At 34.4% G+C, this 14,865-nt stretch overlaps 1 protein-coding gene and 1 pseudogene across 1 annotated transcript in view; one reads left to right on the top strand and one right to left on the bottom strand.

Annotated features, from left to right (window-relative positions):
- The window catches only part of LOC136970858 (zinc finger and BTB domain-containing protein 26-like), a 33,324-nt gene extending 26,751 nt beyond the window's left edge, over nt 1-6,573 (top strand). The window contains exon 7 of the mRNA XM_067265355.1: nt 5,633-6,573. Coding sequence (XP_067121456.1) covers nt 5,633-6,109 — 477 coding nt within the window. The 3' untranslated portion in view covers nt 6,110-6,573. The remainder of the gene's footprint in view (nt 1-5,632) is intronic.
- A 5,565-nt stretch (nt 6,574-12,138) lies between these two features.
- LOC136970929 (5S ribosomal RNA) lies at nt 12,139-12,248 on the bottom strand (annotated as a pseudogene).
- Nucleotides 12,249-14,865: the final 2,617 nt, after the last annotated feature.

Here is a 14,865-nt window from a genome sequence, read left to right as displayed (position 1 = left end):
TGGCATAATTTTAAATTTACTTTTTTAAATTTAAAAACTAGCCACAGACAAGGTTGTGGATTATCATCATTAATGTTTAATGTATATTCATTCATTCATTCATTCATTATCTTTATTGTACAATAACACTAAGTACAATGTCCTGCTCTGCTTAAGCACTACAGGATCATAACCATTACAGAGAAATCCTGGGTTACAAAGAACACAAATGAATTGAGAGAAACAAAAAAACAACAAAAACAAACACGGAAACAAACAAGCAATGCAGCCATCTTGCTGCAGCACTACAGAGAAACTACCTGCTGTAGTGCGAACGCGACAATACAAACAAACGCGAGAGGGCGAAACAAGATGCAGCAAGGTTGCACCGACAAACCCAATCCGTGCCAGCGGCACTAATACCATTGTAACATCATCACGAACTCACGAGACTAACATTAACGCGCGAACTTAAAAGAAAAGTTGAACTGGACAAGGAACACTACGGCAAGTAGTCCGCGGTTTTGACATACAATGCCTTGGCCTTTAAATACAAAGGACACTCTTTGTCCAGGGTGTTGTGCTCGTGCTCAACAAAGCCTTCTCTTATACAGTTGGAACATTTCGGTTTTTCACTTTTCTTAGTGCATTCTTGAAATAAATGATTATCTCCACAATGGCTACAGACTTTATTTTTTGCAGAACAGTTAATCGCCAGATGTCCGAAGCTTAAACATTTGTAACATTGTCGAACTGGTATGAAGTCATATACATAACATGTCTTCCACTGTATATATAGTAGTCCCTCTTTTTTGATTTCAGTTCTAATCTCTGGTGCCACCTCTATCACCCATGATAAGTAATCATTATCTCTCTGTTTTACTGAAAACCGAACGGCAACTTTCTCTCGAAGTTCCTCCATCGTAAACTTAGTTAAAAAGTATGTATTCTGATCCTTAATATACTCCAGCAATTCCTCTTTATTGATTGACTTGGGGACAGATGCTATTTTCATAAGCGGTAAACGCCTTCTCGCATTCCGCGCAGTCAGTCCCTCCAATTTGTTTGCTTTCTCCTGTAAAAATTCAGCATCCTCCCTATTAGTAGTATCAATGGCAATTCCACCATTGTTGATTTTTCTCACCCGTTTGATAGGCATCTGACATTTCTTTACGTCAAATTGTTTTGTAAGCAGCGCTCTGGTCTCTTCGGATGTACTATTCTCTTTTTCGTTATAGACGAGCACAGTATATGTTGGTGTTAAGGGTTTATTTTCTGGCTGTGTGTTTTTAATTCCTCTTTGCAATATATGACTATATGAAGGAGCGGTCCCTGTAGTCCCTTCCATCCTAACTGAGGAAGCCTTCTCCAGATTAAGAATATTCTGTTTAACTTCCTGTATAGCATCTATATTTTTGTTACCCTGTTCATCTATTAATAGTTTAACTTCCTCCTTAGTTGCTAGCAATTCGAATTTCTCAAGCAATACTCCAGAGATAGAGTTTTTCTTAATGACCTCTTCAGCGCTCTTAGTCAAAATTTTAAATTTTTCTACTATAAATCTAATGTGTTCTCCAGTGCCTAATCTCCCTTTTGAATTATTGCGAGAGTATTTCTTATATTCCTCGATGATTTTTTCCGAGAACTCCAAAAATTCCTCAAGTGTGCTGATGGCCATCCTATTTCAATACAGAAAAAGGTCCAAGCTCGAACACTTAAACAGTAAGAACGCGAGCAGATGGTCAGCAGAGTGACGCAGCTGGTATAACAGGTGTTCCGTCGATAGTCGTTGCTAAAGCAATGGCCGTTAAGAAAATTCGTTAAAAATCACTGACCCCGTCAAGTGATGAAAAGTGGAAAAAACCAAACTTGCCATAATTCACTAAATTCTAAAGATAATCTGCTCAAATTTTGAGAGAAAATTACTGAAGGCAAGGTGGGTGAGAGAAAATAAACAAATCCTATGGATGACAAACCGGAGGCCAGACACGGCCCACCGAATCCCGCCGAAACGAAACCGAAACTAAGTCATAACTAACTAACGGATGGGCCAATTTGCCCCAAAATTCAGAATAGTGCTCAAAGACACTTTCTCAAAGTAGTTCTGTCGATGTTTCTGATCCAGCGGCGTCGGTACTCCGGAAAATCGATCCGAAAAACATTAAACTTCAAGCACTCGTATCTCCAAAAATTTTGGGTCTATCTCCAAAATTCTCACACCACCTTACTCCTCACACTTTCATGGATCCATCGATGTAATGCACTATACTAAAACAGTTAAATCCATGGAAAAAACTTCGCGTGAACAGGAGCCAACTTTTGCATGACCGATCTGCTTTGCGACACGACGCCCTCTCCTGTTTAATGTATATATAGAAGAGACAATGAAAGAATTCTATGCTACAAATACAAAAGGTATAAAAGTGAACGAAAAGTTGTACAGCACGATAAGATCTGCTGATGACATAGTGATAGCGAAAGACACAGACGGTCTACAGTTAGCTCTTGAAAATTTAAACAAACAATTTAAAAAGAGATGTGGGATGAGAATATATAAGAAGAAAAACAAAGAACATTAGATGTTCAAAAAAAAGGAACAAGGAGGAATGAATGTCTATCTGGATAGTAAAAAAATTGAAGTAGTCAATGAGTTCACATACCTGGGAAGCATAATTACCTCAGACAGAGGTGAAAGAGATGTTGCAGCAAGAATATCCCAAGCAAAGCAAGCATTCTATAGCAAACGGCATATGCTAACATTGAAGAATATTTCAATCAACGTTAGGAAGCAATTCATTAGGGGTATTCATCTGGAGTATTTGTACGGCTCAGAGACATGGACACTCCAAACACAAAGAAAAGGAAACCAGAAGCCTTTGAGATGTGGTGTTGGTGAAGAATGATGCAAGCGTTGTGGACAGAGAAAGAGAAATGAGGATGTACTGAAAGAGGTAACAGAGAGAAGACAGATTTTGTGAGAATGATAGAGAAAAGGAGAAATGATATGACTGGCCACTTAATTTGACACTCTGAATGGATGAACGTTTTATTGAAAGATAGAAGGCAAAAGAGGACACAGAAGACCCAGAGTGAAATATTTTGATGAGTTATTATAAAAAAGACCTTATCAACAGGTAAAACAGTTAACTGAGTGAAGAGAGAAGCTATAAGACTGTATACATCCATATTTGCTTACCACCTTTGGTCCAGGAGAGAGAGAGAGAGAGCTGCATTGTGTTGTTTTACAATAAATAAAAAAACTATTTTTTTATATTGACCATGAAATATTCTATTATTCAATTACAAGTAAAGATCTAACAAGCCTGTTATTTAAAGTGTATTATCATGCATTGAAGTAATGTACAGTAAATAAAACTTTACTCTTTGACAAGGTTATTAATTAACTGTTAAAAATACAACTAACTGAGACCTTTTAAAAGTTTTTATATTTAACCTTATTAAACTTTTTAGTGTTTTAAAATTTTGCTTTGTTTTAGCATCATGAAATTTAAAAGACACTTTATTTTGTCAAAGAAAATGCCTAAGAGAAGGTGTAAGAGTAATTTGGTTAGGTAAATTTTAGGTCTGAAAGAAAAACAACATCCGATAGCTCTCTTATTGAATTATTTGAAATTTCTACTCTCTCATAGAAAGTAGTCCATCATGCTTGATTGGAATTTCTAGTTAATAGTGTACTGTTTATTTCTTTAATAAAAATCTCATAACATCTGAAAAGTTACACAAGTTGTTGCTGGATTTTTTGCTTTCTCAGTTGTTACCTATAACAGAGGGAAAGCGAGGCAATTGGTCAGAAATTATCCCTGCAAGATTTTTACAATTTTGGAGTCTGAAACCTTGAAATGTTGAGAAACACAAAAATAAAATATGGTTTTTTTCTGCGTTTGTGGCTATTAGTGTGTGTTGTGTAGGGGGCACAATTTTGTTCACATGTATTGAAGCTTAACAACTCCTGCACCTTTTGTTGAAAATTTCTGAAATTGTTTAGGGAGGTTGTGTATTATGGGAAATGATGCTATTAAATTTTGATGGTTAAAAGGTCCAGGAATGGAGAGATACATGGGGTCACTTACATCTTGAGTGCGTACGACTTAACCGCCTGTTTAAGTACCAGGAAAATCAAGCAAGAGTCTTTGCCAGCCTATTTTGTTATTTGCACTTTCAAAGTATCACAGGATGGTTCTTTATTAAGTTTAGAATTACTTAGAGGAAGCATTAGTTCCCTATTTTTACCACTAAGCACATTTTGACACTTTTCTCCCTTTCTTTACAATTAGATTGGTTTTTTTGTGTATTTTTCTATGTACAAATCTGAAATTAAGTGTTTAATAATTTTTTGTTATTTAAATATCTTACTGAGGTGTAAAATAATAAGTACCATACTGTTGTTCACAATGGTGAGGAAGGCATGTGGTAGTGACATGAGAGCGTACTGTTTTAAAAAAATGATAAAGATACTAAAGTGAAAACTGAAGGAGTTAGTAAATAATTTAAAAGATGAATGAATTATGACCAACAATAATTTTGACATGTGAACTGTGCAAAGTTACTGTAAATTTGAATGAAAAGCCATCTTTTTTTGTGGTTTAAGCAGTGTCTTAAACATGCAAAACGTATTTTCAATGCAGAAAGAAAGAACAATGAAAAGAAGGGATAAAGTGTTATTTAGGAATTGTTAACTTTGGCACAAGAGACAGAAGCAAGACGAATGAATTCCTCATGGTAGCGCGTATGTAAACTAAGTTGGAGTTGAATCTATTATCTTTCAACGGTATCGAGTAAACTCCTGTGAGGGTATCGTATCTATATTTTTCCTTATCATTTCTCAAAAGTCTATAAACCATAGGATTATGTCTATAAACTATGCGGATATTCCTTTTTCTGGCCACTTTCTTAGTAACTTGGTTTAAGAACAATATGACGTAATTTTACATCTCCGCAGAAGCCGCTTCACTTCATTCCTGTCCAATATTGTTTTTACCTTTGGGTAATTTATATACGGGTGCTAGGATTATTTTGGATGTTTAATTTTACGTTAGTAGTGACGTTATTAAGAACGGATTCATGTTTTCATCATTAGATGCACGACCAGTTTTTGAAATAATCGTTCTTTTTAAATTTGAATTTTTGTTCGTTTCTTTGTAAGTATTAACTGATGAAGATCTCTTAAAGGAATTGAAAACATTTTTATAGAAATTAACATTATGCTGGACACGTTAAAGGTGTGAATATACTTAATTCTGATACTTAGTTCCAATAAGCATTTCTTATTATACAATAAATAAGAAAGAAAGAAATTATAAGAACAAATGATTTTCAATTGGACAGTACCAAATTTTCATTTTTTTTAGGTATTATCAACATTGCATAGATACATCATTGTTAACATACATTTATTTTTAGGATGTGGGAGAATAAGTGGATACATTTAATACAGACTGTTTCTTTAATCTTGCAGAGAACTTCTATAAATTTTTGCAAGAAATTATTATTTTAACATTGCACCTTACTTACAAGATGAAGCATTATAACAAATGCTTGATATTGAAATTATTTCAATGTGTTTTCTGTATTTTGTATGAGAAATTCTAAATTTTAACATTGTGCTTAAAAGTTCAAATTGCTTATATTTCAGATACATGGTGTGTATCAACGAACTTGTATTACCAGAGGTAAATGGACAGAAGAGAATCTACAGAAAGCCATTCGTTGTGTAAAAGAGAAATCGTTAGGCGTTAATGAAGCCAGCAGGATATACGATATCCCTTCGAGAACTTTAAGGAGGTACATACAACAAGATTTAACCGTAAAACGAAGTCTCGGTCCTTCCTGTTACCTAGGTAAGGAGGCAGAAGAGAGAATAGTTATGCATATCAAAGAGATGCAAAACAATGGAATTTTTCCCACACAACAAGCAATCCAGGCACTCGCCTTTAATTTGGCTAAAGAAATGAATTTAAAAATGAAATTTAATGTGAACAAACAGTTAGCGGGACGTGATTGGGTCAAAGGATTTATGCGAAGACATCCTGAAATATCCATTTGTAAACCACGTGGCTCTACCGTAATAGGAACCAATTTAGATAAAGTTGAACAAATTATCGACACGTAAGAACAAATTATCAACCCATTTACTAAGTTTTTTTTGAATGTGCAAATGCAATTTCACCAAAAAGTGTAAGTTTGTAATATATTTCTTATAAAGTCATTGAAGTGCCATATCATTTGAAATCTAATAAATGTGTTGGATTTCTGCAGAGGTTTGTTGTGAGACTGACAGATGTTTTGTTGTAAACATTGATGATTTATACTATATATCAAATGGTATGTATATTACTTCCACTTGATATATAAAGTGTTCAGGGTGATTCAAAACTTGCAGGGGAGACAGAGAACATAAAAACAAACCGTATTTACATAGGAATTTATGCTCGGAAATTCCTTCATTATGTGCTAGAAGGTGTTGTTTGCCAGCAGTGCAGGTGGACAGTTTGGTTTTTCTCATTTGAGATACTGACCATGTACACAGAACAAACATCATTTTATAAATGCTGAAATGGCAGATATACACTTTGTGTATAGTGCAGCTGATGGAAATTGATGATACACTGCATGATTGTATTATAAACTCATTATTACTGCATTGTAGTGTATTCTGTAGTACATTAAGATGGCTCTTTCGTTCGTACATTCCTATGTGAATATGATTTGATTTTTATATTCTTTTGCTTCCCTGAAAGCGTATACCCTGAGTTTTGAATCTCTTTCTATATCAGATGGGAGCAATGTTAATACACAATAATCTTTTAATTGAATAATTTGTACAAAAGAGCATAAAAGTATTCTGTCTGCTGGATACTACAGTGAACAAGCTTACTTTCAACAATTTTAATAAATTCACATAATTTATTATAAATGTTTTGTTTACATCTGAAACACACAATGATGTATAATTTAATAAATACATTTTTTAACATTTTAATGAAGTTGATTTGATATGTACTTCATGTAAAATGAATTGTTTCTTAAAATTCTACAAAAGTTTGAGAAACAGCAATTTAAATATCATAATAGTTGGAAATGGTGATAATTCTACTGTTTCATTAAGCATACTGAAATTTCATACACAAACTGCACCATACATCAAATAGTTTGTAAGGAAAACAAAAACATTTTTCTAATTTTTGAAGACAAATTCGCCCAAAATAGGGATCACCATTTATTACTGTTGTGTTCTAGATGATACATTTTCGGCAACCGACCTTCCTTTCTAGGCTACTAGCCACCAAAAAGTTAAAAAAGTCATTTAAAAAAAAACAAAAAATTTCCAATTAAAAACACAAAGATTTTCTAAAATCGGAACTGGTGTTATACAAACGTCTTTCTTGTTACCATCTGTACCTTCTCGGGGGTGTTTCGGCCTTTTATCCACAGAGAAATGAGCGCTGGAAAATGTAGATTAAGAAGGTACCCCCTGGTGACGATATTTTACAGTCATAATTTGTAATTGCTTTGTCTGATGGTTCTTTTTATTTTCTAATTTTTGAAGACAAATTTGCCCAAAGTAGGGATCACCATTTATTACTTTTGCGTTCTAGACGATACATTTCCGGCGACCGACCTTCCTTTCTAGGCTACTAGCCACCAAAAAGTTAAAAAAGTCATTTAAAAAAACACAAACTTTATAACTTTTTGGCTGCTAGTAGCCTAGAAAGGAAGGTCGGTTGCCGGAAATGTATCGTCTACAATGCAAAAGTAATAAATGGTGATCCCTATTTTGGGTGAATTTTTCTTCAAAAATTAGAAAATAAAAAGAACCATCGGACGAAGAAATTATGAAAAACATTTTTAGTGGACGTAACGTACCATCATCAGGATTGGGCCCACTTTCAAATGTAGAACAATGTTTAATATGGAATCTGTATTTTTAAAAGGCAGACATAACCTGACAAGGATGATTCAAGTCCATTGAAAATGTTCACTTTTATAAACTGTTTGACATGTGCTAGGGTTTGGGTATGTAATTCTGGTTTACTAGTTTATTCAGTTATAGTTGTAGTGTTGAATGTTCCATTAACTTATAAATATTTTCAAAATTTATGCAAAAATATACTTATTTATTTACATAAATACATGGTAGAAGGAAATGCTTAAAGTGTTTATATTTATTAAACTATTTTATTACTTATGAGAAGGAGGTATTAGGTTTAAGATAGAAATGGACATGTGAGACTCAGTTCTCATCATTATGTGAGAAAGATTCTTTTATCCAGGTTTTAAATTAACCTGACAACTATGTCATGAAAAAAAACGTGTTTATTTTGTAATTTGCATTAAATCTTTGTAGCAATTTTTTGAACTTGTGTAACAGGATTTTTGTTATACAATTTCAGTAACCGTGAAAAACATTTAATGCAGAAACTTGCAATCCTAAAACTATCCTAAAGTTAGAGAAGATTGGAATATGGAATATGGATGACAGAGGAGAAATTTGAAGGGTGAAAGTGGAGAAGTACCTCTAAGCCCAAAATGGTGGATGAAGGCAATGATGTTTTCTTTGTAAACATAAAACGCGGATGGTTTGGTGTTGGGCAGTCCTTCTTGTCATTGAATTTTCTTTCTGTTAATGATTTTTTGGTCCTTGTCTTGTATAAATTCCCTTCTCACCACAACTTACCTTTTTCTCGAGCCTTCTTTCTATAAGGATTACCCCCTCTACCACAGACCACAATGGGGGCATCTGGGTGTTGATAAACGGGGCCCGATGTATCTAAAGGGACACAAACATGCAATCAGTGGCTTATATTATTAGATGCTTGTTTATGGTGGAATTTAATAATAGAGATATTGGAATAATCCAATTATTATTTATAAGTTTTAAAATTGTCCAAAATCAATAATAGTTTAAAAATTTTAAAATAGTAATTTTACTGTGAAATTCAATTTTGTAAATAGAAACAAAGATAAGCTATTAAATATAAACAGGACAATTCAATAATTTTTACGTAAATTAAGTGTAAATGCAGAAAAAAGGAATTATTTCAAAGATGGGACCAATAAGCTGACATTCCTAGAACAGAGAATATAATTCATTGTCATTTTTAGCCTGGTTCCTACTTCAACTCTTTTATGTTGGTAAAAAGTTAATGTTTTAAGATAAAAGTACATGTTCTTAGTGAAGAAAGATAGAAGTATCGAAATATAATATTCACACCCAAAAATATTTTGCACAATTTGAAAAAATCATAAGAGTATTATTAATGTTTATAAATAATTTCAGTGAAAACATAAAATTTATGTAAATTAGCTAAGCTTTTACTACAAGCAGATTTAACGTTAATTAATTATTTGTCAAAATTTTCTGTATATTTTTCATTTCATCCCATTTGAGAAGACATAATATCGTTTAATCATTATATAATTAATTTCTTAATTTACTAACTTTTCTTAAATTTTCTGACAATAGTGTAGAATTAAAACCTATCAAAACTTAAATTTTCTATTATTGGATATTGAGTTATTTGACGTAAATGTCAAATTACACAATTTCTGTTTGCTCATCACGCCAGTTACTTGCACCAGAGAAGAAAAAATTGAGTATAAAGCACTCACCATCTGTAAACCAAGGCAATTGTTTATTGCATAATGGATAAGCATTAACTCACTGACTTACCCGAATTATAAAATTTTTTCAAATGTAAAAAAAGTCGCCAATAGAAATTCCAATTTTCGGTTTTCCGAATCTTTTCATGAAACAATTAATCTTAAAATAATAAACTAAATAATTAATTGGTCAAGATCATAACTAATAACTATGTTTAAAATAAAATTAATCCGAACGAATGTTGTTGTTCAGAATAACAAAAGCTCAAATTTATGCAAATTAAACTTTTTGTAGCGATTACACTAACAGCATTTTGCGGGTGGCCGTCGTGACGCCCAGCGCCCTCGGAATTGTTGGTCGTAGCTGCCTCGGGTTTGAAACTACAAACTATAGTGATTTCGGAAGTTCGTAGCTTAGCAAAACCTTATAAAGTAAATCGTAAACGTTTGTAAATTAAACGGTTTCCATAAGCGCTGTAAAGTTATGCCCGATTTTAAATTAAGTTTAGGCTACTATCCTTTACAAAAGTTATAATTTTGTGTAACTTACAGATACCATTTAAACATTGTAAATAAAAAAGAGTTTATTAAAAGATTGCGGCCTGAAATTTACTGTAAACCAAAATTTTCGCCATGGCAGTATTACCCTCGCTCTCCCTCCTATATGCTTAGTATCCAGCAACTACATACAAATTCTATTTAATTCTAAACCCACATTATTATTTCACATTTAATGACTTGTGTATTTTTAGTAAATAAAAAAAGGTTAATGTTACCTTAGGATCCAAAATGGCGGCCAGGGAAATTTTTCCCTACTTCGGAGACTGCGACAAGGAAAAATTTTTTCCCTAGAGTCGCGACGTCGATGACGTGGGGAATTTTTCCCCGTTTGGTTTCTACCCTGCTTTCGACGTTGCCGAGTATCCTGTAACCTCGAAACGGAGACGGTAGTGTGTAAATTTGCGACGGTAGAGGGAGCCTTTTCGTGACGTCGTGCAAGAGTAAAATCGGCGGAAAATTCGTAGGTGTGTTACGAACGAATATGCAAATGCATGATCTGTGACGTGAATTCTGTTCATTTCTGGGAAATTTTATGCAAATCGACTAGTTTCCAGTTGGAATTGTTTACTGCTGTGTTGCGACGAATTGCGTATTGGATTAATTGCTGTGGTTTTTTTTTTCGTAACGATATTTCATTTGCACACAAATTGCTATCCGTGAATATGTATTGTTATTAATTCCTCCAGTATTAGTAAGTATTTTTATTTCTGTTTTTACAATTTAATCCTAAAAGTTAGAGAACCAAGTAATCAGAAATTAAGGAAAGACCGTGTTTTTTTCCTCTCCTTACTTCCCCGCGTTTAGTTTATTGCCAATTGTTCGATAATGACTAGTTTTGCCGATTTCAGTTGCAACGACGAATTTTGGTCGAGATGCACTTCCCGTGATTTTTAAAAGTAAATGGAAGACGACTTTTCGGAGCTAGGTTTGCCTCCCCGTATCGATAACACATCGAATTTTGCTGTAAAATTAAGCATACAGCCGACCGAGTCCGTTTGTATTCATTGCGATGAAGATAAATGCTTCATATGTCAGGTGAACCACAGATCAGAAAACACTGTGAATTGGATCGTTTGTAAATACGTGAATTCCGGCAGTACGATAATAACGGACGAATGGAAAGGATATATGCACATTGACGACATAGAAGGAGTAGCGGTCGAACATAGAACAGTCAACCATTCGAAAAATTCCGTCGACCCCCAAACAGGAGATCATACTCAGAATATCGAACAATCGAAAAGTGAGTAAAAAAACTCCTCTTTTTGTTGTTTTTTATTGTTTATTTCGGTTAAAAAATTCGTGGAGTCTGCAGAGAAATTCAAGATGGCGGCCGGAACCGCGGCCATCTTGAATGCAGGGGAAAATTATTTCCCTGTCGCAGTCTCCAACGTAGGGAAAAATTTCCCTGGCCGCCATTTTGGATCCTAAGGTAACATTAACCTAAAAATATATATATGTGGGGTTTAGACGAGTAACATTCCTAAACCGTTAAGATTTACGAGGGTTGCGGGGGAGACGAGAACGACAAAGGGGAGAAGTGGGAAAGACGACAGTTGGTGACGGCGCGAAAGGAAGAAAGAACGAATGACGTTACGATGAAAGGACAAAAGACGTTAGCGAAGATTATCGTTCTGTCAAGACGGTTGCAAGACTGTTGTCAATTCTGGTTCTCTCTATTTTTATCTCAATCACTATTCCCTCATATATAATAGGCTATTGCTTGATTTTGATGATAGCCGAAGTATGTTCTTTTACACGTAATAAACGCGTTTAAACGCGTTTATTACGTGTAAAAGAACATTTTTTAATTGATACTTACCGAGAATTTTTAAAACAATGTACAGGAAGATAAAAGTTACAGAAAAGAAATGTTCGCTTGACATAATGTATTAAAGAAAAATTACTGCGCCAAGTGATAAATTTTATTAAACAAAAGAAAAAGAGATAGGTCGAAGAATGAAAGAAAAAGAATAGTGACAGCAGCACCCGGTATTCCCAGGTACTGAGTACTGAGCTGGCCCGACGCTCCTTGACTTCGGTGATCGGACGAGAACCGGTATTTTCAGCGTGGTATGGCCGCTGCCCGAGACAAATCGCCTGTGCAGGCGATTTGTCTCGGGCAGCGGCCATACCACATAAATCACTTATGCATATTCGTATCCAATTCGCGCCTCGAATATCGCTTTTTGTCCTTCTTCCCATCACATTCCACTTTAAACCAGGTTTTCTTAAAGCGTTCGATATTACATCGACAGGATCGATGGGGAAAAGAGTTCATTAAAAATTGACAATATCAGTCAATTTTACTAACTTAATATGACTTATTATATGTGTAATATTATAAATAATAAACAATCTAAAAATCCTACTAGCAATTCTTTTATTCGTCAATATTTTTAAACATTGTTAAGCCGAATATCACAATTATTGGCTATGATTTTCCGACAGAAATACACTTAGATAACAATTGATCGGTTTCGTCACAGAGACGACGAATGGATCTTTTCACTTATTTTAGGAGAAACTTTTCACTTTCTTTATTGTTAATATTCGTTTAGCCCAGATTTAATCGAATTGTTAGAGTTCTTCAAGCAAAATGGAAATAAATGAATACATTAAAATGTTAATTTTCGCTATGGTTTATATACACATTATATCTCATATGAAATTCATACCGCTATACTCAAAACTTTAAAGCGCCCTCCAGCTGCTTAACTAAATTACAAAGGTAGACAAAATTGGGGTTTCTATACTTGAAGTTTATTGTTTTTCCGGTTGTAAGGGACATGATAAGATCGAAATTTCTATTCATCTTTATACGAGAATATTAGGTTTTTGCGTACATATCGACGTTAACATCAATGTACGAGTATATGCAGGGAAAATCACGCAATTTGGCCAAACTCTTAATATTAATTTTCGTGGCAACGCAACAATAAAACACTGTGCACTAACAAATTGTCAGAGTTTTATTGTTGCGAGCGGTCGTTGATTGTTAATGCGAATGGTTGGATTTTTAGTTCGTGCGGTCAAAATTTTCTCGATTCGAGTGTTTTTCTCAGTTTTGTTTCGTTTGCGTCGATTTTATCGGTAAGTACGGACTACGATGTTTCTAATTTTACGTATTTTTTGAACATCGTTAAGCCGAATATTACAATTAATGCCAATGATTTTCCGACGAATCTCTATTTCCATAACAATTGATTGGTCTTGACAGAGACGACGGACGGGGTCTTTCCACTCATTTTCACTCTTCGTTAAGCCCAAATCCAATGGAATCTCAATTAATAAATACATTACATTGGTGTTAGCGCGCTATAGTTTATATACGCATCACATCCCATATGATATTTGCACTGTTATAGTGTGAACTTTAATTAAACAGAATAATTCGAGATTATTCGTCTAAATTTTCACAAATGTTTTGTGTTAGGCAATGGACAGAACTGTACAATTTGTGGAAACTGATTTTTATAGCGAACATTAAAAATCGTTTGAAAGTTAAAATTACTATGTTTAACAGAGATTTTATTATAATATTCATTTGTGACTTTTCGTTATAATTAAAACGATATTTTTAAAATTATTTTTTTCATTATTAGAAATCTTACAATTTACATAAAATTAAATTAACAAAACGAATACGAGTTGTATTTTCATAATAGTCGTTTCTTTCTTTTGCAGAATGGAAAATTTCAAGCAATTAAAGAAGTGGCGCACATCGGCAGATGGTGAGGAGGAGGAGGAAGGCTCTTCGTCGTCTTCCGTTCCGTTTCCGGTGATTCGGGTGCTCCCGAAAGATGTCGAGGAGAGCGGAGAGTGCGTCAAACGGGCGGTCGTCATTACTCCCGACGACAGCGCCTCGACTGTGGTCGACTACCTGGGACTGCGGTACCCGGAAGTTGCAGAATGGACGGTGGAGTGTCGAGGGGAGTCCAAAGTGGTCGTGGAAACATCCGTCGAGCAGAAGAAACCTTGGTGGAAAAGGCTCTTCTTCTGCTGCATGAAGTGAATCTTCTCTCTTCCGAGATCACTTCCACCCACGTTCCACTTTTCACCGGCTATGACTCTGCCACCCGAATACGACTTTGTCACCCGGAAATGACGTTTCACCCGGCTACGACTTAATTTACTGGACTTGACATTTCATCCCTGATTGGGTTTTTTCGTTTTCAATTGACGGACAGACATTTCTGCACTGGTTGTACAACTTACTTCGATTAGATTAAAGTCTGATGATCTGCAAACTGACAACCAAAACATAAAGCAATGTTATTACCAGCTCAAAGACTCTGTTAATTGTCTATAAATAGACAAGGCAACTTATATTGTACGGACATTCACACTGTATTTAAACCGGTGTTCGACTGTCATTGTAGTCCGAACCAGTATTATAATTACTTCAACAATTCAACTGTTTGAAGTGTATATAAACTTTCAAATTTAATAAATTTTAATATGAAATTTAATTTTAAAGGTTGGCTATTTAGTAAAGTAAATATTAAAATTGCACACTTGTAGATTTATTGAAACGTTTCTACTTTTATCAATATTTATTTCCATCCCTGTCATCGTTTAGGTTTACAATAACGTGACTATTTTTAATATAGAAACGGGCGAGAAAGTAATTAAAATGAGTACCATAGTTTTGCAATGAATTGGAAAATATCGGGAATTCATCAACAAAACTGCTCTGCCGAT

This window comes from Centruroides vittatus, unplaced genomic scaffold (assembly GCF_030686945.1).
Source record: "Centruroides vittatus isolate TY-2023 unplaced genomic scaffold, ASM3068694v2 contig_221, whole genome shotgun sequence".
Taxonomy (NCBI): domain Eukaryota; kingdom Metazoa; phylum Arthropoda; class Arachnida; order Scorpiones; family Buthidae; genus Centruroides; species Centruroides vittatus.
This window is presented reverse-complemented; position numbering and strand designations above follow the sequence as displayed.